We start from the raw sequence: 25,445 nt of genomic DNA, 5'->3' as shown, positions 1-25,445 counted from the left end.
TCATCAGAAAACTTGTAGAACTCATAAATGAATTCAGCAAAGTAGCAGGATATAAAATCAATGCCCATAAATCCAATGCTTCTTATACATAAGTGATGAATTCACTGAAAGAGAAATTAGGGAAACTACCCCATTCACAATAGACTCAAAAAAAAAAAAAAAAAAACCACTTAGGAATCAATCTAACAAAAGAGGTGAAAGACCTCTACAATGAAAAGTACAGAACACTAAAGAAAGAAATTAAAGAAGATCTTAGAAGATGATTGCAATTCCTATTTAAATCCCAATGACATTCTTCATGGAACCGAAAAGACAATCATGAAATTCATTTGGAAAAATAAGAGACCGAGAATAGCCAAGGCAATCCTTAATAAGAAGAGTAAAGCAGGAGGCATCACAACATCAGACCTTAAACTATACAACAGTATACAGTATACAACAGCAACAGTAATAAAAACAGCATGGTATTGGCACCAAAATAGACAGGTAGATCTATGGTACAAAAGAGAAGACATGGAGACAAACCCACATAAATATGGTTATCTCATACTAGACAAAGGTGCCAAAAACATACATTAGAGAAAAGATAAGCCTCTTCAACAAATGGTGCTGGCAAAACTGGAAATCCATATGGAGCAAAATGAAATTAAACTTCTCTCACCCTGCACAAAAATCAGCTCAAAGTAGATCAAAGATTGGATACTAGAACAGAAATCCTGTGCCTACTAGAAGAAAAAGTAGGCCCAAATCTTCATGTCAGCTTAGGACCTGACTTCCTTAACAAGACTTCCAAAGGCCTTAAAGTGAATATACTACAGTGACAAAGGCATATCAATATTTATAGTAGCTCAATTCACAATAGCTAAACTACGAACCAACCTAGATGCCTTTCAACAGATGAATGGGTAAGTAAAATGTGGTACATATATACAATGGAATATTACTCAGTTTTAAAGAATAATAAAATGGCATTTGTTGGTAAATGGATGGAACTAGAGAATATTGTGCTAAGTGAAATAAGCCAATCCCCAAAATCCAAAGGCCAAATGTTTTCTCTGATAAGTGGATGCTGATCCATAGTGGGGTGGGTAGGGAAAAATGAAGGAACTTTGGATTATGCAGAGGGGAGTGAGCGGAGGTGAGGATGGGAAAAAAAATCTTCAATAAAAATAAATAAATTTTAAAAACCCAGGAGGATAAATGTCTTTAGACTCTAAAATGACATCAGAATGTAATTTTTTAACCATATAACTAAAGGAACTGAAAGCTAAGTAGTGACTAGCAGTTTTCATTCAAAACAAATGAGACAATCAGTCATGAAAACATTTCCTTAGCAAACATCTTTAAAAATCTGGAACCACCTTCTCCTAAAGGACCATACACAGTGAAACTACTCCAATAATTTAGAGTCTCTGTATCCTACCTCTCTCCATAGTTGACCTTCACCCACAGTCTCAGATATGATTCACTTCCTGGGGACAAATCCTAAATAAGCAAGGATTTAAGGAGTTTTAATCTAAAACTTACCACCTTCTCTAGCAACTCATTCTTTTTATCAAATTAATTCTTAAGCTCCATTCTGACAATTATAGCCAACATGTGTTTCCTATGTGTGAATCTGTATCTTGGCAAGTTCCATGGGATTCTGATAAAAAGGGTACTATTACCTTCCTTTCCATAATTTCCAAGAACTAAACCCTCTTCTGGTAGGTTGTACTACTAATTACAAAAATTTCCTGATGCTGAATGTGTGTGCCTACTTCAAACTTCAAAGAGATCTACCCCCACAATCCTTTTCCAGCACTTGTCCACTCTTATTTATCTAATGCCCACAAAACATTCTAAGGTTGGCCTCTACTCTCCTGTGGATCTTCATCATCCAAAGGGCAAGGTGTTTACCATTAAGTCAATTCCTATAAGGACAAGCAAGTATAGGATATCTAGCTTTTTTTTTTTTTTAATATTATTTTAGTTGTTGATGGACCTTTGTCTCACACATTCTAGGCAAGCATTCTACCACTGAATAGCAATCCCAGACCCCGGATATCCAGCTTTTTTATAAAATAAAGTCAATGCTGATATAAACTTCTAAAAAGGAAAAATTTATAACAAAGTATTTCCTATCTCTTGCTCACTTGTGCTTCATTCACCCAAAACTGCTTATTCCAAATTCTAATAGAGTCATCTCTCAGTATTCAATAGGAATTGATTCCCGGAACCACTGTTGATAACACAATTTGTGGACACTCAAGCATCTTACATACAATGGCACAGTATTTGCATATAATTTATGCATATCCTCCTAAATCCATCTTATCAAAATGACTTAAACTATCTAAAACTATGTGAAAATAGTTCCTACGTTATTGAGAGAATGATGACAAAGAAAGTCTGTACATATTGTTATGTATTGTTATAGACACAATTTTTTTTCTGCCAAATATTTTGGGTCTATGGCTTTTTGAAACCATTGATGAAGAACCCCTAGGTTCTTCAGAGAAGACTGACAGAGGACTGACTATATTTTTATCATTCTCAATCCTGTGGCTATCAAAGTCTCAGTAACAAAAATCTCACTTTTCCCCTTTCTTTCTTGTCTGAAATAAGGCACAAAGCAGGTTCCCTGCTTACCATTAACTAGAAGAGTAATATCAGAGAACATACAGAAATGGTTTATAAATTAAAAAAAAAATTAATGCTATTAGTTATTAGGAAAACCAATTAAAATCATGAGATAAGACTACTCACCCATTAGAATGGTTTTAAAAAGACAAAACAAACTTTTTCAAGGATATGGTGAAACAAAATCTCATATACTGATGTTGGGAAAGTAAAATATGCAGCCACTCTGAAAAAGTTGGCAACTTCTTAAAAAGTTAAACATAAATTCACCATATGTATCAGTAATTTCATTCTCAGTTATGTATCCAAAAGAATGAACATATATGTACACAAAAACTCTAAAGAAAATGTGCAGCATAGCTTCATTAGTAATAGCCAAAAGGCAGAAACAAACAATCCAGAAGCACAAGGAGGGAATGCAGACTGACTGTAAATGGGTATGAGGAAGTTCTTGGGATGATAGAAATGTTCTATAAATGGATTGCTGTGGTGGTTTCCAACTGTGCAAATTTATTAAAAGTCATTTAATTGCATACTTAAAACAGGTGAATTTTATGGTATTCAAATTACACCTAAATGAAGCTATTAAAAATGTGAATAAAAAATAAAGAAATAAACCAAAGAAGGAGTCCTTAATAAATGATACTGTTTAGCTGCTTCTGCTTAAATAAGAAATCCAAAGAAGAACACATTTAAATGAACGCTGTGACAAATGAGATATTTTGTTAATAAGTACCTACATGATAACAACATGCTCTTCGATTCTAAAAAAGTAACATATTACCATTGATTGTTTTCCAGTCAAGATGTAACACGTTAGGATTTAGAATGCTATTTCTAATTCATTTTATTTTACAACAGTAACAAAGGGATTCAGTGCCAGTTTGCAAAGGATTACAATCACATTAGAAATAAAACTCTATTAAAGAATCCTAAAGACTAAGAGACATAGAATCCTCAAGGAGAGGAGTCATAGTCTCACATCTTAAATTCCTAAGCAAAAAAAAAAAAAAAAAAAAGAGGGCAGGATGATGTCCTTGCTTCAAACACAAAAGTGAAAGGATGAAACTTCTAAACCAAATATTCTTGCATTATAAGAGACACTGAGTTTCTTCAAAAGGACTATAAAAATTACAAGTCCATATGTACCATAACATCTGGGTGTGGTGGCCCACGCCTGTAATCCCAGTGGCTCAGAAGGCTGAGGCAGGAGGATTGCGAGTTCAAAGCCAGCCTCAGCAAAAGCAAGGCATTAAGCAACTCAGTGTCTCTAAATAAAATACAAAATGGGGTTGGGGATGTGATTCAGCGGCTGAGTACCCCTGAGTTCAATCCGCAGTTCCTCCCCCACCCTGCCAAAGAAAAGAATATGTACCATAACAATTCCAGATACAGACAATGTACTTTATAAAAGTAGAGAAAGTATTAGAATACTGTTGAAATAGGAAGGAACTTGGGTTAGAAGACCTAGTCTAGACAGCATGCTCATTTTGTAACTCTTCGACAAGTCACTTAACTTCTCTAGGCCTCTAAGTTTTCTTGGTTATATTTAATTAAATACATCTTCAGATGATTATTATGAGGACTCAATGGATCACTGTCCATGAAAATAGCATCCTATGAAAACTGAAGAATTATTAAATAAGACAATTTGGCAAGAAATTGTTCAGGAAGAATTTTTTTGGTACCAGGGATTTAACCCAGGTTCAATCACTGAGTCACATGCCCAGCCCTTTTTAGTTTTTATTTTGAGACAGGGTCTTGTTAAGTTGCTTAGGGTCTCATTAAGTTACTGAGGCTGGTTTTGAACTTGCAATCCTCCTGCCTCAACCTCCCAAACCAATGGGATTATAGGCATGCACCATTAGTATCTGGCAAAGAGAAATTCTTTTAGAGTAAAATCATAAGTGAAAACTCACTATGTTTACAAGATCTGATCTTAAGAAAGCCCCACATGTATTTAAACAGCTGAGAAGAATTCAAGACAGAAATTGCTCAGCTGCCATACCTAGGACCAAAAAAAAAAAAAAGTAGTCAAAAAATATAAGAACTAAAATAAGAGAAACAAGAAAGGAAAACTCTTCACAGTACAAAACAAATATGCACAGAGGAATGGAATTTTTTTAAAAAATTATTGTTTTCAGGCAACAATCATCAAAAGAGGTGAATATAGAGGTTAATATAGAGGTATAAAAGGATATTGCCTAGTCTTCAAAGTATCTCTCCATAATTACAAAGGAAAGAAATAGCACTTTTATGCTGAAAACATAGCAGAACCATCGAAATCTAGTGAGCAAAATTTACATTGGCAGGAACAAAGCAATACCACATACTTCCCTGATTCAATGCAATGAGAATGACATATCACTTTTGCTACATTCTGGGGAAAAATAACTGAAATCTAACCATGAGGAAAAAATTCAAACAAACCAAATTGAAGTACATCCTACAAAGTAATTGGCCCATGTTCTTCAAAATTATCACTATCATTAAACACAAAGGAAGACTAAAGAATGGATCCATAGTAAAGAAAATTAAAGAGACATGACAGCAGAATGTGGCCATGGGATTTCTTTTGCTATGAAAACACAGGACAACTGATAAAATCTAGTTTTAGGTTGATGGACAAGTTAATATCATTATATCACTGTTATTTTCTTCCTTTTGGTAATTGCATCACAGAAGCTAATGTCTGTATTAATCTGTTCAGGTTGCCATAACAAAACACCAGATTGGGTGACTTAAACAATAGAAATTTATCTCCCATAGTTCAAGAGGCTGGAAGTTGGAGATTAAAGTGCCAACATGATCAGGCTCTGTTGCAAGGACTCTTCCTGGCTGGTGGATGGTTGCTTCTTGCTGAGTCCTCACAGGGCATTCAGAGAGAAAAAATAATATCCCTGGTCTTTTCTTCTAAGTACACTAATCTCATCATGAGGGTACCACTCTCATCATCTCACCTAGATCTAATCACCTTCCAAAGGCTTAGTTTCTGAATACCATGACTTTGGGTGTTAGGGCTTCAACATGCAAATTATTAGGGGATACAAATGAGTCCAACTTTATGTCCCTATCAAAAAGAATTATATACAGACACATATTGATGGGGGAGGAGGAGAAAGAGAAAAAAGAGAAAGGGCAAGGAAAGCAAGTATTACTATTTGTGGATCCTGAAAAGTATGTAGGAATTCTTTGAATTACTTCTACTTTTCTATAAGTCTGAAATGATTACAAAATGAAAGCTAATAGAAAAAAAAAAAAAAAAGGAACTCATCAGTGACCTCTCTAATCATACCTCTATATAGGCAGCTGGCTGCTTTAGTTAAAAGTTATTAGAAACTTCCAACAGTTTTGCTGGCAAATATATAATAGTCAAGAACTTAAGTACTCCAAAAAAAATTCTTCCAAAGAAACATTCTGTTTTGAAGTTACTTTCCATTGGTTTGTTCTAACCATTTTCCAAGTCCATAAGTTCCTTCCAAGAAGGGAAACAGTGTAACATCTGCTTCTAATTTCACATAATCTGCTATTCTGGATATAAAAGATTTATTGATTACCACATTTATTTCCTGTTAGTGCTAAAGAACAAACAAACAAAAAAAATGCATACACTGCATGTTCTCAGAAAAGAATGTCTCATTTTGTCATTAAAAAAAAAGATTATATACTTTAGTTCAGAAAGTCAGAAAGTCAGAGCTCTCTGCATGTTATGATACTATTTTTCTTTCACTCTCATTTTTATTCTATTACTTTCTCAGTGAGTAATAAATTAACTTTATCTATCTATTTATTTTTGGTATTGGGGATTGAACCCAGGGGCACTTTACCACTGAGCTATATCCCCAGTTCTTTTTACTTCTTTATTTTGAGACAGGGTCTCACTAAGTTGCTTAGGGCCTTACTGAATCACCCAGGCTGGCCTCAAAATTTGCAATTCTTCTGCCTCAACCTCCTGAGTTGCTGGGATTATAGACATGAGTCACTGCTTCTTGTAAGTAGTAAATTAACCTTAAGGGCTGCTAGTAAATACTTGAATGAATTCACTAGCCACTGTCTCCAGATAGTAATAGTCAAATATCCCTCATAATAATACAGTGCTAATTATACTTCTTCATAAAAATCATCTTTATATTGAACTTAAGGAAAAAGCTGCCTAACTTTAAGGCCTGGGGCAAAAGATTTTAAAACATTCTTATAAATTAAACCTAAAGGACATTATAGAAAACAGAGTTAACACTCCAACATAGTGGTGCAGGCATGGACTTCCTTAACAAGCCCCCTAATGCTCAAGGAGTAAAACTAAGGTTCAATAAATGGGACAGCATCAAATTAAAAAGTTTCTTCTCCACAGCAAAGGAAACAAGAATGTGAAGAGGGAGGCTACAGAATGGGATAAATTCTTTGCCAGCTACTCTTCCATGAAGGGACTGATGTACAGAACATAGAAAGAACTCAAAAAACTTAGTACCAAAAAAGGGAAAGACCAACCAAATCATCATGAAATGGATAAAAGATCTAAATAGGTATTTCTCAAAAAAAGAAATACAAATGGCCAAAAAACATGAAAAAAAAATGTTCAACATCATTAGCAATCAGAAAAATGTAACTCAAAACTGCACAGATTTCATCTTCTTAGGAATATAAATTATTATAGTTGTATTGAAAGCTGATGCCTAAACTTACATGCAAGGCATTTAGCATGGCAGCATTTTCCAAGTTCCCTTCCTTCTTCATATAATATACTGATTATCAAAAAGAGTTAAAATTACTTTTTCAAAAATGCCAAGTTTATAAGTGGTAGAACAAATATTCAAATATCTAAATACAGGTTCGAAACCCATAAACCTGATCTTCCCACTAGGCTGTTTCCAACTCGTCTAGTTCTATTTAACTCATGAGAGGGAGAGAAAGTGTTCCATAGTCAAATAAGTTTAGAAAATGTTGACTAGGGGTTGGGTATATAGCTCAATTGGTAGAGTGCTTGCCTGTCAAGCACAAGGCCCTGGGTTCAATCCCCAGCACCACCAAAAAAAAGAAAAGAAAATGTTGACTAGAACAAAATTAACTAAGTTATTTTTCACTAGAAGATGTCATAATTTTTTAAATGCTAAAAACATTTTGAATCTCAAAGAAGGACATGGTTTGTAGTAACACAGAAATTCTATTATTTTTAGGGAGTACCAATATGGATGCTCCACCAGTCGTAAAAAGGCATACTTCAACACATTATACAATAATACAGCAAAGAATCTGTTTTCAGTAACAGATGCCAAGGTAAAGGCTCAGTTGTACCCCAGGCAACTAAATTAATGAAGAAAGATAACTCCTAGCTTACCATTGTGCATCCTGGACCACCCATCTCTTTCACAGTCTCTACCAGAGGATCCAAATAAAGCATCAGTCCTGGGACTTGGGGGATCAACCTAAAGGAAGAAAGACTTCCAATGTAAAAAAGAAAAGAGCTTAACCGTTCCCAGTCTTCCCATTTCATGATATCAGGAAAACAACTAGAGTACACACACCACAAGTTAGTCAAGTGTTTTGCTATACATTTTTAAACAAATTGAAATTAAACTCTTGAAAATTTTATTTGTACATATGTATATGTATACAGAGAGAGGCTTTATTTGAACAGATTTGCACTTAAAATGTCCACTAACTCACTGCTTTGTTTTCCATTACAAAGTTTTAAAAAAGACCAATCTACTTTATTTAAAAAACAATTTTATCCATTTGCTGTTTATCTCCTTAGCATATACAATTTTTTGTTGTTGTTGTTTTTTTGGGAGTACCAGGGATTGAACTCAGGGGCACTCAACCACTAAGCCACATCCCCAGTCCTATTTTGTATTTTATTTAGAGACAGGATCTCATTGAGCTGCTTAGCGCCTTGCCATTGCTGAGGCTGGCTTTGAGCTCGTTTTCCTCCTGCCTCAGCCTCCCAAGCTACTGGGATTACAGGCATGCACCACTGCATCCAGCAGCATATACATTTTTAATTCAAACTGTTTCTACTTGGCTGTGTAATTTACAGATTACTTGTTTCTACTTGGTTTTAAAATTTGCAGATAATAATTGTCAACCACATTTTTTAACCAAAAATAGAATGATAAAAATGTGTAAAAAAAATACCTATTCAGTAAAATTAAAAACTTTCTTGCATCAAAACAAAAGAAAAAAAAGGCATGGAAAAGCAACCCATGGATTCAGAGTAAGCATCTGTGAATCCTACAACTGAACAACAAAGAAAGTATAACAAAAATGAGCAAAAGTCTTGAGTAGATATATCTCCAAAGAAGATATATGAACACAGGAAAAGATGCTCAACATCTTTAGTCATAAGGGAAATGCAAAGCAAAACCACAGTGAGACACCATACACACTAAGATGGCAACCACAAAAACGAAACAGGGCTTGAGGTATAGTGTAGTGTGGTAGAGTGTTGGCCTAGCATGCAAGTGGCCCTGGGTTAGATTCTAGCATGCAAGTGGCCCTGGGTTAGATCCTTAGCACCAGAAAAGAAAAGAAAAAAAAGAAAAAAACATACACACAAAAAATAAAAACAGAAAACACACACACACACACACACACACACAAACAAACAAACCCAGAGAATGTGGAGAGACACATTGCTGGTAGGAATGTAAAATGATACAGCCACTGTGGAAAACACTGTGCCAATTCCTCAACAAGTTAAGAACAGAATTACCGTATGATACACAAATCTACCATGAGATATTGAACATACTGAAAAATTTGTGCACAAATGATTCATGGAAGCACTACATACTTTCACCAAAAGGTGAAATCAACTCAAATGCCCATCAACAGAGAATGGATAAAACAATATGTTGCATATATTCTTCAACAGAGTATTATTCAGTCACAAAAAAAGGAACAAAGAGGAATACATGCAACACAGATAAACACAAAAAGCACTGTGCTAAGATAAAAATATCAGATATAAAAAGTCAATAGTGTTTGAGTACATGCACATGGAATGATTGAATAGGTAAATTCATAGAGAGAAAGCAGACTGGTGGTGAATACTTCATGAGTACAAGGTTTCTATTTATACTGATGAACAAGTTCTGAAACCAGATTGCACAACATTGTGAATATCCTTAATACCACTGACTAGAACACTTTAAAATAGTTGAAATTATAAATTTTATATTAGGTATATTTTAACAATAGAAAAAAGACATGCATAAATGAAAAATAAAAAGAATGCATAAATCTTCTAGAATTGTGACAGTTGGTTGGAAGCAGCTAATTGATTGCTTAAATCAGCTTCTTCTAAGCCTGTTTTTCATACCACGAACTATTAGTCTTTCCTAAAAGTGTTAACATTTTACACATGCATATGTCAAGCTAAAGTTTGGTTACCAATTTGCTAGTGTTTTTTAAACAATGAATGGTCAAAGAAGCAAAAGTAACTCTTGTTAATACACACATTTGGAAAAATCCAGTTTTCTATTTAATAATGTAAGCAATTGTCTAAATGTAGCCTTAGAAGAATGTATTTCTGGTTCATAGAAAATTTGAGGGAAAAACCATTTAAATAAAAATTTCGAAGTCTATACCAAACCATATTAGAATTCCATTTTTAACACTGCCATGAATAGTAATTATAAAATAAACATTTTATGAGCAGACATTTCTCTTATTTTTTTTATGTTTAATCCCCATAAACTTGTTTACCTTTGTACAGGTACTTTAAGATGCTGTTATTTATTCATATTAGAATATAACACATTCTTTAAAATTAATTTATAATTGTGGACAGACATAAAATTAAAGTCATTCTAAAATTGCCACCAAACGTACAGAAAAACACTATCATAGTAAATTGCAAAAAAAAAAAAAAATTGGATTATTTTTCAAATGATAATAAAAAATGTGACCAGAACATATACTCAAAATTTATAAAGATCAGACAAATATAATCATAATAACCTTAATATTACCTTTTATAATAAAAATTTTATCTTTATATTTAAAAATCTATTACTTTGGTTTAAAAGAATAAAGAATTGATAGTTGAAATATAAAGATGGAATAAAATGTTGCTTAAGGCACATTTAAAAGGTATAATAAAGAAAAATCTGAACTTTCAGATGGTGAATGCTCTAAAAGTTATTAGGTCACCAAAGGCATACATTTATACATTGGATTAACTCATTTTAGAATTTAGAAAAAATAGAGACTTTAAAATATTTTCTACCTATCCAAAATGATGTTTTGCTTTTATAGAAAAATCTTTAGGTTTAGAATTATATATATTAATGTATTAATTAGTATTTTTTATTAATTTGAAAGCTTTTGGTAAAGAACTGCTTTTAAGATAAAAATACTTTATAAAAATTCAGGAATCTATGAAGATTCTGATAGTCCCTCACTGAATATTCCAATTTATATCCTTAAATTTAACCAAAGTCATTTGATTATTACATAGGCACAAGGTTCTAAACTTCAGCCATATGAAAAGCAGGCTTCTGTAGAGAAAGATTAGTATATCCTGCCCTTAAGTTAATTCTCTTTACTTTTATAGGCCTTCCTATGCATCCCCATCAAACACTGATTTGCTTCAAAGATTCATTATACAAAGCTTTCTTAAAGGACATAATTTCAAAGGACACCTACTTTTCCATTACAAAATTTTTAAAAAGTCAGAGTAGGTGCAGGTCTTCCTTTTCTTAAAGAATATTTGGTTCTCTTTTAAAATCATACTCTGCCATTTTGGTGTTAATGTCAATGACAACCAAGTTCAATTTGTAGAGTTATTAAACCATCCACTATAGTATAAGAAGGAAGGAAGTGGGAACTTAGAGGATTTAACATGGCATTCATAATGGAGCTTGATCTCTGTCAGGTTTAAAGACTGAAAAAAGCATGTTCTTTTATATTAATTTTACATTTTAGATTGCTGTAATAGTTCAGGAAAGAATTATTAATATAAACTAGAAACTTTCATGAAAGACATTTTAGAAAAACATTTTAGTGGCACAACAGATTTGATCAGTTTCAAATGGAAATGTTTGAGAGAGCACATACATGTCTAATCACAAATGGAGGTTTATCTGTTTCTTTTTTGAATTCATAGGGCCCCAGATTTAAATGGGCCAGCCGCCGCCTGGTGTCTTCAGATAGCTCACACATGCGTCTTTTTGTGTAGGGAGATGGAGAGTGTGATTTTGAAGAAATTGTAGGCTGTTCGTAGCTTTTTGCGTTTATGCAATATTTATTTCTCTCAGGTGACTTTGATTTTTTCTTCTGTGATCTTGATGTTCTATTTTGCAGTCTGCCGTGTGATTTTTCAACTGGAGCCGAATGGTAAATAAATTTATCCTAAAAACAAAACATAAAATTTAAATTGGACAGAAGATATTTTTTTTAAATTCTACAGGTAGAAAAACTTTTAAAGTAATTTAACTAAGACCCAAAAAAATCTATCAAAGTCAACTGGATCATTAGTCCTTCCTATTTGTGCTAATCCTGGAGAGATGTCAAGTCAGTATTGTCAAACATAACTCTTCATATATAGTAGTTGATCAAACTTCCTTCTTAATTCTAAGAAGAACTTTATGAAAATTAAAGCCCAATATTTCATCATTTTAAAAATTCAAGAAAGAAAGCCAGAAAATAGTTGTTCAGTATGCTAAAATACTAGTGCAAACATTGGGTATCATTTATATTTAACTATTCAAATATACTGGCTACACAATTTAGGAAAACTATGTTTAATAATGCTAAAAGTATACATATCCAATTAGTTGATTATGAAATTGTTATGAATAAAACTGGAAAAATATGTTTCATTCATTCTCCTATAATCATATAAGTATGCACAACATGAATCTGAAGAACAATTTTATACCTATTTTAATGGAATGTATTATTTTGGTTATATAAGATAAAGAAGATTTTAAGATTCCTTCCAAGCTATAATTTTACAGATAATGACAGGTAACCATACCATTTTAATTATAGTTCTATATTTTGATAAAAGTAAAAAATATATAAAAACATATCATAAACTTTAATAACTAGCAGTTTGTCTTGTTGTAAACTGGGAAGCTGTCAGTTTTTTTTGAAGTTATAAAGCAAACTTCAGTAGTCGGGCTTGGTGGCAAGTGCCTATAGTGAACTCAGGAATTTGAGACTAGTGTGGACAACACAATTTTGTTGTGTTATTAGAAAAACATTTTATTTTAAAAGATTCTGTCTTTATAAATGACTTAATAGTTGGATTATAAGTAATGCCAGATTGCTTCATGCATTATCTACTGTTACAAGAAGCTTTTTAATAAGAAAAAATGAACAACTGAGAATCTTCAAATGTTTTCCTAACTTTAATCACTTGTAAAAACCAGAAATCCTACCTCCTTCTGTACTTCCTCAATTGCCCTCCATATTTGCTAAGAGTGTCTAAGTAAATAAAATACTAATGTGAATAGAAGGGAGAAGGATAAACTTTCTAAAGCAGATAATACGGCCAAGTGTGGTACAGCACGCCTATGATCCCAGCAACTCAGGAGGCTGAGACAGGATGATTACAAGTTCAATCACCCTGGATCATCAGTAATCATCAGGATGATTACTTAGTGAGGCCCTAAGCAACTGAACAAGACTCTGTCTCTAAATAAAAAGGGCTGGAGTGTAGTTCAGTTGTTGAGTGCCCCTAGTTCAATTCCCAGCACCAAAATTAAATAAATAAACGAACAAATAAATAAATAAAATTATTTTTTAAATGTTTAACTAAAAAAATAAAATAGCATACTGGAAGGAAAATATACTCTTCTAATTAGAAAAATAAGTGTTATGAATTTCATATAGACCAGCTGCATTGAATGGTTTCATATTTCTTTCTTCTATAGTTCTTGAAAATTCTTTGACCTTCTCCCATTTTGTTCAGTACCCTTGAATATTCAGAATTTTTCTCTGTACCTTCATCTACCTCTATGACATCACCTTGACTCAGAAGAAAGGAATTCTAGCAGTAGAAAGAATCTTTGAGATTTACTAAAACATTCACTCAATAATCTTTGGAAGATAATGGAATTAGATTTCCTGTTTCTCTGCTTTATCTTCTATGGCATCCTGGATTTCATCAATATACAGACCCAAAGCATCCCCCAGTGTGAAAATCTCTTGCTCACCTAAAGCTCTTTTCCTCAACCTACTTCTTTCACTTGGTCTAGCCCTCCTAACCTCCTCAGTACCTAGACCTCTTTCCCGTGGAGCTTTATACATTTTTAGTATCCAGATCCAGCTGACCTCATAATTATACCTGTTAGCAATGCTTAAAGCTCCTTCTTACTCAACTTTGATTATACCAAATCTTCAATAACTAACCATATCTTCTTTCTTCATTAAAGTTTTTTAATACTGCAAACTACTAGAGGAAGTTTTAAACTACATAGTATCTACCAAAAATGCATGCCATCTAACCCTACTCCTTCCTGAATGCACTCTGTTCATGCCTAATAAAATTAAAATTAGTGCTATACTCTTTACAAAATGACTGACTTATTTCTCTTCCTATATCTACACCTAAGATAGCTCTTCCTCCTATGATGTCCTTGTTTGGTCATGTATCTTCCTTTGGCCGGAAGGGTCACTAGCACATTTGGTATAAGGGGAGACATGAAGAGTGGTTGTCCACTCTTACTCCTGTGAACCTTCCTGCCTTTACATGAATGAGTTAGATGGTAAGAGTCATAATGACCTCAGCTGAAATCAAGCTCATTACCAGAAATGAAAGCCCTGCCTCAACCCAAATATCTGCCAATTGCCAGACATGTGAGTAAAGTCATCCTAGGTCATTCAGCCCTACCCAAACAATAGAGACAAAAAAATTTCCCAGCAGATCAGATCCAAAGAACCATGAAAAACAATCACTATATTAAGCCACTAAGTTAGTGAGACTTGCCACACTGCAAAAACTTGCATGAAATAACAGATTAACGAGCTAATAATGTTTTCCTTTTTTAATATAAGTTTTAATATAATTTTATCTATTTATATGCGGTGCTGAGAACTGAACCCAGTTCCTTCACACATGCTAGGCAAGCACTCTGCCATTGAGCCACAACCCCAACCCAACATGTTAATAAGGATACTACATTTATTTAATTATAACTATTTAATTATTAAATAATTATCTAATTATCATAACAAATTTAATAAATTTTCACTTTGCAGTATGTAAAAAAAAAAAAAATAACTGAAGAGAAAACTACTCTTAACCAAGAAAAAATTCACAATATGCTTAACTTTTGGTCCATTAAATTGGTGACAAAACATTCAATTTGAACATAATTGCAAAAGGAATAAAGATCATTTTAAGTGTCTGTATACCTACATAATTTTATAAAGTTTATTTCATTTCTACCAAAAGTCAATGTAATTTGTGTTAGTCTTATCCTTGAAACTAAAAATCCTACTTTAGGGCCATTAAAATGTTAACTGTAACTAATACTCACTTGGGAAAAGAAGTTACTTTATTATCACCTTCTTAAATCTTAAGATTGAGGACTATTAGCATCAGAATTTTAATGTAACAATGAACACTCTATTGTGACTACTGTACAGCATTCTCTGCTTTATATTTCAATTACTGCCTTCTATATCTTCCTTAAGTAGCTTTAGCAACAGTCACAAACTTCATTAATGATATGTTATATGCCAGGAACATTGCATATATTCCCTAACTTAATCTTTAGGGAAGTTTTATGAAGAATTGAAACTCAGAATATCTATTTCTGAAGCATATTTTCATGCTCTACCCTTGAGTTACATCTATAGACCTAAAGCATATTTTCTTAAACAATGTCTTATACTGAAGTCTATTCTCTCACATATTTGTACAACAAAAATCCAAACATTGAAATTTCAAGTCAAAAAAAGGAAGATTGCCAATAATTTTCAATGAAAAATGTGAGCTATTTGGTGGAAAGAAACTACTAATGGGTGTGAGCTTCACATTTAGAAAGGGCTCTTCCAGTGAGCAAGCTATATACTTAAAATGTCTATACTTTTCTGTGTGGATAATACACTTCAAACAAAATGTTAAAAAAATAAAAAAGGCTTTCCTACCCATCTATTAGATGGAGAACCTCAGCAATTTAGAAAGGCCCTGTCTCAAAACAAAAAAATTATAAGGACTGGGGGGTAAAGTGCCCTTGGGTTCAATACCCAGCAACAAAACAAATAAAAAATCAAGTAAACAAAAAAAAAAAAAATATATATATATATGATATGTTATATGCCAGACAAAATTATATATATTCCCTAACTTAATCTTTAGAGCAGTTTTATGAAGAACTCAAACTCAGAGATCTATTTCTAAAGCATATATATATGTGTGTGTGTGTGTGTGTGCATATCTCAAAAAAAAGTCAGTAAAACATCTCTGCTATTGGCAAACATTTTTAGGTATCTAACATATATTTCAGCTTGCATGTAAGAGATAAGTAACTATAGTGTGACTCTGAAATACTAAATATCTTACTAAACAAAATAAATCTATAACTGAAGCCCAGTGTGGAAATACACACTTGTAGTCCCAGCTACTTTAGAGGGTAAGGTGTGAAGATTGCTTGAGTCCAGGAGTCTGAGATAAGCCTAAGCAACATGATGAGACCCCACTCTCAAAAAATTAAATAATAACAATTCTATAAGTATATTTTACCTTTCTTGGCTTAGATGACAGTTACCATTCTCAGCAAACTTGACTCAAAAACTTGTACTACAGTAAATGAACATCCTACTCCTCCATGATAGCCCAGTCCTAACTTGCTGAATCCTCTGGGCTTTATGTATTACTGGTCTTTCATCACAGATATGTCATTGTTACCTAGTCATAATGCAAGCACAAGTGGTTGCCTAGATACAGGTGGTATGTCCCTCACCAGACCACCCTCTGACTCAGTCAGAAGTTAGACCAGAATGGATATTTTAGCTTATCAAAGGCAGTTTTCACAAACAGAAGGTATTTAGGCTAGAATGTCTAAGAATTCATTCCTTGAAGCACCAGTATGGCCACCAAACTGAGTAACAGTCCCTTAGGGAACAAGACATTCAAAAAACCACCTGCACTGAACACCCATATCCCAGTGTGAGAGCTTCTGTCACACTTGCTAAAAGGTATCCTTGGAACTTCATATAAAAGGCATAAGAAGTCTCCAATCTAATATTCTATAGGACATCTTTATCCAACATCTTTCTGGCAGTCTGAACCTTGCATTAAAAAAAAAAAAAAAAAAAAAAAGCCATTAAGTGAAATCAGAGAAGGCAAAGACATCATGGCACCCTCTATAAACCAAGCTTTTCATTCTCACATTTAATAAGATGCAACCAAACTGTTAAATACTTTAGGTAATTGTTTTAAACTAAAGATTAAAAAAGAAAGTGAAAAGAACTGCAGCCAAAAAGTGGGATAAAGCATGCTAAATAGCCATAAATATGAACAAATGAATTATTCAATACTTAAAAAATAATTTTAACCTGAGTGCGGCACTTCCTTGAACTTATCAGACATTCAGTAATCACTGAAGTTGTAGAAAATTCCAGCTTTGGAGCAATTCCCTGGGAGGGAAAAGAGGATTCTGTTAGACTTTCCATTTAAAAAGAGATAATTGCTAGTGATGAGAACATGGCCTAAAGTAACAACTACTTGTCAAGTCCAGCACTTTGTTAGTTTGAACTTCTTATTAAAGATCAAAATGACACAAGAAATGCTAAATTTTAGCTAGAAAATGTTTCATCCATGATGATTTAGTTCCAAGTGATTATATTTCTTATGGAATAATTAAGATGTTTTTACCAATTTCAAGTATTTCCCTGTCGAAATATTTTAAGATTTGTAAATTATATTAAGGTAAAAATATGATTACACATAATGGATTTTGGCTCTTTTTAATTTTAAGACATGTTAAACTATATAATCAAGAAATTGAACTAATGTATAATTATAACACACTAATAAAATTAAAATAAACTGAAGAAAACTACTCTAAAAATCTAATAAACAAAAAAATGTATAAATTATGTATACATGTATCAAACATCATACTATACAACATAAATACATACAATATTTGTCATTTAAAACTTTAAAAATACAAATACTTTGGACTCAGAAGGCTAAGGCAGGAGAATGGTAAGTTCAAGATAAGCCTGGGTAACTTAACAATACCCTGTCTCAAAATAAAAAATAAAAGGGGCTAGGGATAAAGCTCAGTGGTAGAGTGCTCCCAGGTTCAATAGCCTGTATCACAGAATGAATGAATTAATGAATTAATGAATGAAAGACTCTGACTAGTCTTTAAAAAGCTATAAAAAAATCACAGCTCCTGGGTATGCAGGTTTTGAAAATAAGAGATAAAACTCTACCAATTCTTCCAACCTTTTTTCTTATAATATAGCTGACATAGAATTCATTCTATAGAATTTGGCTTCTATTACTAACTACACTTCAATCATCAGCTTGAACACAGTTCTAAGGAAAGTGGAGACAAAGGAATAGTCACAATTACCTGAGAAAATATTTGGAAGCACACATTATGTATGCAATCAAACATTAAAGAACAACATCTGTGCCCAGAGCAGTTTCACTCTAATATAGTGGAAGAGAAGTCATTTACCATGGTTTCTACCTTTTGACTATATAAATCACACCTGTGACAAACCAAGGTTAAAGTTTGGATAACCTATAACAGAAAAGGTAAATATGAGTTGCCTACAAATTAAGAGTATTGTTTTCTGCAAACATCTTTTATTAATAATATGTACTCCACCAGCTTGTAAGTTATCTTTTACTATACATTACTCCAAAACTTGGCAGTATAAAACTTCAGTAAATACTTATTATCTCACAGATTTTCTAAGGGCCAGGAATGTGGCAGATTGTTTTGGGATGTGTCTCTCACTGAAAATCTCTTCTGAAATTGCAGTTAGGATGTCATTGGAGGTGCAGTTTCTGAAGGTTTGGTGCTTGAGAATTGACTTCCCAAGAAGGTTTGTTCACATGGCTACTGGGTAGAAGCTTCAGATCCTTGAAGTTTTTTGGCAAGATTCACCTTTTCATCATATATGTCTCTACAGTACTGCTGAGCATCCTTATGAGACAGTGACTGGTTTCCCCAAGAAGCCATAATGTTACCGTCTCAGAAGGCAAACACTGTCACTTCCACCACATTTTACTCTTTAGATTCACTAAGTACAGTTCATACTCAAGGACAGAGGAGCTGGCTACCTTTTTAGTGGAGGAGTTATCAAAAAATTGTGCACAAGTTTGTGAGGCATGGTGGTGCAAACGTGTAATCCCAGTGACTCCAGAAGTTGAAGCTGGAGAATCTCAAGTTTGAGGTCAGCCTCAGCAATTTAGCAAGATCCTAAAAATTTAGTGAGACCCTGTCTCAAAATTAAAAAATAAGTAAGTAAAAAGGACTGGGGATGTTGTTTAGTCATAAAGTGCCCCAGTATTAAAAAAAATATATATGCACAGATTTAAAATCACCAGTTTGTCCTCTAGCCACAAAATACATTCATTCATGGCCTAACAAAAAAAAAAAAATGTGGACAGAAGGATTTCTTATCATATTACAATGTCAACTTGAAATTCATAAATCATATCCTGGTATAGGTATTTTAGGACAACTTCTAAAATATAGTTCTTCACAATCAGAAGACTTATGAACTAAAGAGAAAAGTTAACTACAACACAAATATCCAATGCACACAAGTGCAGCAAGCACAAGACAATCACTCTAGATATTCTTGTTCAAAAAGGAAGAAAACAAGGTAAAAAGGGATCACTAGTCCATAACAATTCTGAAATCCAGTCAGAAATTTTGGAAGTTCCTTGATTAGGACTTAATCCTACGACTTAATCCTGCTCAGAAATATCCATGGTACTTGGCATGATATTCTTGCCCCTTCCATTCTCTGAATCATAATTAATTTGAAACAGGCAATATACTGAAGTTACATAGTGTTCTGAGCTTGGGTTCAGTCAACAGAATACTGAGGTTACAAAAGCCTTTACATCTTGTAATGTCTCTCTTCATTTCAGGTCAAACTAGTGGTGTTTCTGACAACACAATGCTCATATTTTTTACATTTTCATTTTAAAGCAATCATGTGAATGTTACTGGAGTTCAGTGCTTTAAATGCCATACCCTTCTATGTTGGACTCCTTCTGAGGCTGCTGGGAGACAAAGCTCTCAAGCATCTTAGAAAATCTGTTTTCCTGATGGTTCTTTTTAGTTACATAAAACATTAGTATTCATTTTGACACACTATAAAATCATGGAATATAATTTGTTTTAATTCAGTCCTAGTCCCTCCCTTTTCCCTCTCCTTATTCCCTTCCCTTTACTGATTTTTCTGCCACGTGCTTATAGTTGTTTTTATTTTTTTTTTAATTAGTATCTTGTGGATATACATGATGGTGAGATTCACTGTGGTACATTCACATAAGTACATAGGAAAGTCAGGTCAGATTCATTACATTGTGCTGTCCTTATCCCCCAGTCACCTCCCTCCCTTTCATTCCCTTTCATCTACTCCACTGGTCTTTCTTCTGTTTTTCCCCCCACCTCAGCTAGGGCATTAATATCCAGAATATACAAAGAACTCAAAAAACTTAACACCAAAAAATCAAATAGCCCAATAAATAAGTGGGCAAAAAAACTAAACAGATACTTCTCAAAAGAAATACAAACAGTCAACAAATATATTTTTAAAAGTTTAATATTCTAGAATAGGGAAATGCTAATTAAAACTGCATTGAGATTTCATCTCATTCCAAAATGGCAATTATTAATAATGCAAATAACAATAAATGTTGGCAAGGATGTGGGTGGGACTGAAAATTAGTGCAACTACTCTGGAAAACAGTATGGAGATTTCTCAAAACACTGAATGAAACCACCATATGATGCAGCTATCCCATCCCTTGGTATATATCCAAAGGATTTAAAATCAGCATACTACACTGAGGCAGCCACATCAGTATTTATAGCAGCACAATTCACAAAAGCCAAGTTATGGAACAAACCTAGGTTGTCCTTAAACAGATGAATGTATAAAGGAAACATGGTATATATACATAATGGAGTATTACTCAGCCATAAAGAAAAAATGACATTACTGCATTTGATCATAAATGGACAGAACTGGAGACTATCATGCTAAGTGAAATAAGCCAGACTCTGAAGGTCAAAGGTCAAATATTTTCTCTAATAGGCAGTAGTTAATCCAAAATAAAGGGGGAGTTTTAAAAAAATAGAAAATCTGTGTTTGATTAAGTGATTTTCTAAGGCAATATGCTGGATCTTTCTGGAGTTTTAATTATGGATTTTAACAATGACACCTTCAGATTTATTACTAGAACATATTTTTCTGAAAGTGGCCTGAAATAATTTCTACTCAGCAATCATTTCTTAATTTTAGTATTGTCTTCCAGTGAGAAAGTTAGTGAAATCACTGGAAATATTAAATTACATCTTTTTTAAAACAGCTTTTCCTTTTGCTTCTCTCTCTCTCCTCTCATATTATGCTTTAAACAGCAAAAAGAAAACCAGGAAACCCTTCTAACAGTCTGTATAAAACACTCTTTGGAAAGATACCTATCTCATTAAATACCTTTAACACATAACACATTATTGCAGGTGACAAATGTGTTGTTAAATGTTCTGTCATTACAAAACAAGAATTCCTTTTTTTGTTAGTTTAAAATAACATTTTCCTCACTTTCCTGCAAATGCTTATCTGACAGTTTCTTCAAGGACCCTCAGGTTTTCAAACACTCTAGCAAAGTCCTTTCAGCTTCTGTCTTTTCCATAGAGCTGCTTGAGTATCTTTGCATACCACAGTTGGCTTCCACCAGAGTGGGTGATCCAAGACAGCAAGGAGGAGGTCCCAGTGCATTTAATGAGCTGGTCTCAAAGTCCAACACTCCAATTACTCCACCATATTATATCTCTTAGTCACCAGGTTCAATGACTTAATATGAGTGGGACTAGTTCTGTCTTCAGAAGACAAGAGTAACAAAGACTTTATGGATACATAGTCATTTGCTACTATGATGGTGCTTCATTCTCAGAAATGTGCATTAGGCAATTTTATAGACTGAAAAATAACAGTGTACTTACACAAACCTGGAAGGTATGACCTACTACACACCTAGTAATATGGTATGGCCAACATTGTGTATGCTGTCTGTCATTGCCTGAAGTATTACTATGAATGACCATATCTTATATTATCACTGCCTGGATTGTGATTTATCACTTTAACCCTACCCACAGATTGTTGGTCACTATAATGTACTCAATTGATATTTTAGCATTATTTTTTACTGATCTCTCAAAGCCAGTTCTATCAGTAGCTCTAGAAAAATGGAACTAAAATAACTATTATGGTTGGGATCTAGACTGTCCCCCCAAAGTCTCATGTGCTTAGATGCAGGGCTTTGGGGAATAGATTAGATCATGAGGACTAATTCATTGATGCCTAGGCAGGTAGCATCTAGTTGGAAGAATTAGGTCACTGGCAATGAGCCCTGGAAGGGTTTATCATCTCTCTGGGTATCTGCTTCCTGGCTGCCAGAAACTGAACATCTTTCTTAAGCCACACCCTTCTACCACAATGTTCTGCCTCACCTCAGGCCAGAGCAATGGAGTCTAATGACCATGAACTGAGACCTCTGAAATCATGAGCCAAAATAAACTTTAAACATTTGCTCTTCTAAGTTTTTCTTGGCAGATATTTTGAACTCAGTGATGAAAAGCTAACTAACATAAGGACTATATATGTGTATAATTCATAGGGAGATAAAGAGGAAGAGAAACTGATGTATCTTAAGAAATTAGTTCATGCAATTGTGGGAGACAGCAAATCCAAAATTTATAGGGAAGGTTGACAAGATGAAAAAGGTGATATGCAATCTTCAGTGTGCCATTTGCAGGGCAGGCTGGCAGAGTAGAAATTCAGGTATTATTTTTGTTATAGTCTTGAGACAGAATCCCTCCTTCAGAAAAACCAGTTTTTACTCTGCAGATCTTCAACTGATTGAATAAAACCCACCCACATTATCAAAAGTAATATCCTTTATTTAAAGTCCACTGATTATAAATACAAGTCACATCTACCAAATGTCTTTACAGTAATATATAGAATAGTGTTTTTTCAAACAACTGGTCACCATTACATAGCCAAAATAATAAACAAAATGAAATATTATACTATCTCAAATGTCATATCCTCTATGAAGTCTACAACAAAGTGCAATGCATTCATTCAGTTCAATTTAGAGGCATTTATTAAGTACCTAATACATACAAGAGACAGTGGTAAGTTAAAACTTAAAAATGGGAAAATCGCAGATTCTTTTTTTATGGAGTACAGTTTAGGGAAAAGATATCATGATTATCATCACCACTGCATCACTATTGCCATGATATCCATAGCTATCAACTCCATAACTAATATTAAGAGTTTTCTATGTGCCAGACTCTGCTATAACCATTTGCAAGGTTACCTTAGTCCACCCAAGAATCCAATAACACCTACATGTTACAGTGCTTAGCCCAAGGTTTCTAAAATAGTTCATGACAGTGCCCGGATTTAATCCCAGAGGTGGTCTTAAGACCCCAGATTAAAATCCTAGCCACACTGATGAGTTCAGAGGACAACCTGGGTCTCACAGACAATGGTGCAGAATCACAAGAATTCTGAAAAAGGATGCATGGTGCCTGAAGGGCAATTAACTATGGATTGGGACATTTTTTATTTCTTACTTAAGTATAATTATTAATGTGGCTGGATTTATAACTGTCATGTTACTGTTTATAAATGTACCTTTTCATATTTTTATATCCTTTCTAGGAGTCTTAACTGCATATGCATAACTAAGTGGTAGTCATCCAAAGAACCCACAGGCTTTCACCCTGTTGGTTTTCTGTATGTAGGTTAGGGAATGCATTCAAAGGAACAGCCAGTTTCCCTTGGCTGACACTTGTTGTTCTACTGTCTCCCTGTACAACTGGAGTTTCACAGCCATCCTCCTATTGGTTCCTTGTTTCTAGGATCTCCCTGTTAACTTCCTAAAGGTGTGCAGTGCTCCTCAATTAGAATTGCAAGTGGCCTACAAAGCTGTGGAGTTCTTCATCTGCTTCCAACTGAATTCACCATGCTTAGTTGACAACACCATTCTAATAATCTCATTGACCAAAATTGATTCCAATCCCTCTGGCAGCAAAACTGCTGGGTTTTGTGCTCATCCCTAGACAGGGAATTTATAGTTCTCACTGACAAGCAATGTATATGAGTATCCCAGGCAAGAAGGCCACAAACTCCTGCCATTTTTACCTAAGACTTTAACATTTTTCCAGCATGAAAATGTCCTACTTGTTAGTTTTCTGTGCCTTGAAGTTGTTGGCAACAATTTGTTCAGTTTTATGTTTATTTTATGTGGAAGGAAGAACTGTCAAACTTACATTGCCATTATTAGAGTCCTAATTTTTATATACTTTTTGCCTCAGTAATACAACAACTTCCAAATATATGCAAAAGTAACTTGAATTAAGTGAGGAAAGATAAATCCATGTTATTAGTCTATATGCTTAAGTTTATATTACTATATTAGTATAATAATTACTTTGAAGAGATCATAAATTTACAATATACTGATATTTTTTCCTTGTGGATTTCACCATGGTTTTAGAAACACTGTTCAAAGCTGTTATAGTACAGAAGCTGACTAACAGACACTGAAAATATCCCAAAGGATGCATATATTCATAGACTTGCTCATAGATCAACTTTTATGCTTTCAGTAAGGTGATGTTGACATTTCTTTGGATAAAGCATATCATAAACCTAGACTTACAGAAAATATTACTTAATTCATTGTATTGGCTCATATATCACCCAGGTTTCCTTTTTCAGACTAGTAAAAAATTAGTACAAAAAATACCAGTCCAAATAATTTCAAGCCAAACAATTTCTTTTATCCTCATTTGAACAGTATGCTTCTTCTCTCAGTTTCTGTGTAGACTTATTTTCAGTGATAAAAATATTTTTAAATCATCCAACAGAACTTAAAGGAAGTTATAGGAAAGGACAGGAGGGTAAGCTGTGATTTAACCCAGTTTTTAATTTTATGTGTATATATATATATTTCCATTTCATGAACATTTTGCAATTAATCTATCCAAATTCCTATGAATAGACATTTTAATTATTTCCATTTTTCACTATCATGAACAATACAAGTGAAAATTCTTAAGAATGCTCTTATATATTTAAGATATAAACCTAGAAGGTTATATGCTATGAGAATTCTTGTCTTTATTACATAATTCTGAATTCTGATTTGTTCAATATTCAGGGCATAGCACAACACGAAAGTTTCCAATTTTTTATACTTCTGATATCAGATTTATTAATTTTGCCAATCTTATAGCTATAAGAATAAACTCATGGTTGTTTTAATTTGGATTTCTCTGAATGCTAATGAGATTGGGTATATTTTCAAAAGTTTGTTGATCATTTATTAGGGAGGAAAATAAAAGAAAGGGAGACAGAAGGGATGGGGATAATGGGAGGGGAGTAGAGATCAGAAGAATATAAGGTAATATAAAACTTGGAAATATAAGGATATAAGCCTAAGTTTTGTTAAATTATTTTTATTATACTTCATGATGTTTAAAATAACAATTTTATAAAAAAATAAGGTTTAAGCAAAATTAGACTTTGAATTAGTTCTTCACATTTAAGATGGTATAGGCTATATGTTTGTTCTTTTTTAA

At 33.5% G+C, this 25,445-nt stretch overlaps 1 protein-coding gene and 1 non-coding gene across 3 annotated transcripts in view; one reads left to right on the top strand and one right to left on the bottom strand.

Moving 5' to 3' along the window:
* The window catches only part of Spata6 (spermatogenesis associated 6), a 132,501-nt gene that overhangs the window by 62,896 nt on the left and 44,160 nt on the right, over positions 1–25,445 (bottom strand). For both annotated transcript variants that reach the window (XM_047519826.1, XM_047519833.1), the window contains exons 6-8: positions 17,134–17,214; positions 11,680–11,973; positions 7,958–8,045 (exon numbers count right to left, since the gene is read on the bottom strand). In XM_047519826.1, coding sequence (XP_047375782.1) covers positions 7,958–8,045; positions 11,680–11,973; positions 17,134–17,214 — 463 coding nt within the window. The remainder of the gene's footprint in view (positions 1–7,957; positions 8,046–11,679; positions 11,974–17,133; positions 17,215–25,445) is intronic.
* Positions 7,573–7,649, top strand: Trnad-guc (transfer RNA aspartic acid (anticodon GUC)). Its single transcript has one exon. It is a non-coding gene; the product is annotated as a tRNA-Asp (tRNA).

The sequence above is a fragment of the Sciurus carolinensis genome, chromosome 1 (genome assembly GCF_902686445.1).
Source record: "Sciurus carolinensis chromosome 1, mSciCar1.2, whole genome shotgun sequence".
NCBI classification, from domain to species: Eukaryota; Metazoa; Chordata; class Mammalia; order Rodentia; family Sciuridae; genus Sciurus; species Sciurus carolinensis.
The sequence above is the reverse complement of the archived record's forward strand: the minus strand, read 5'-3'. Positions and strand labels throughout refer to the sequence as shown.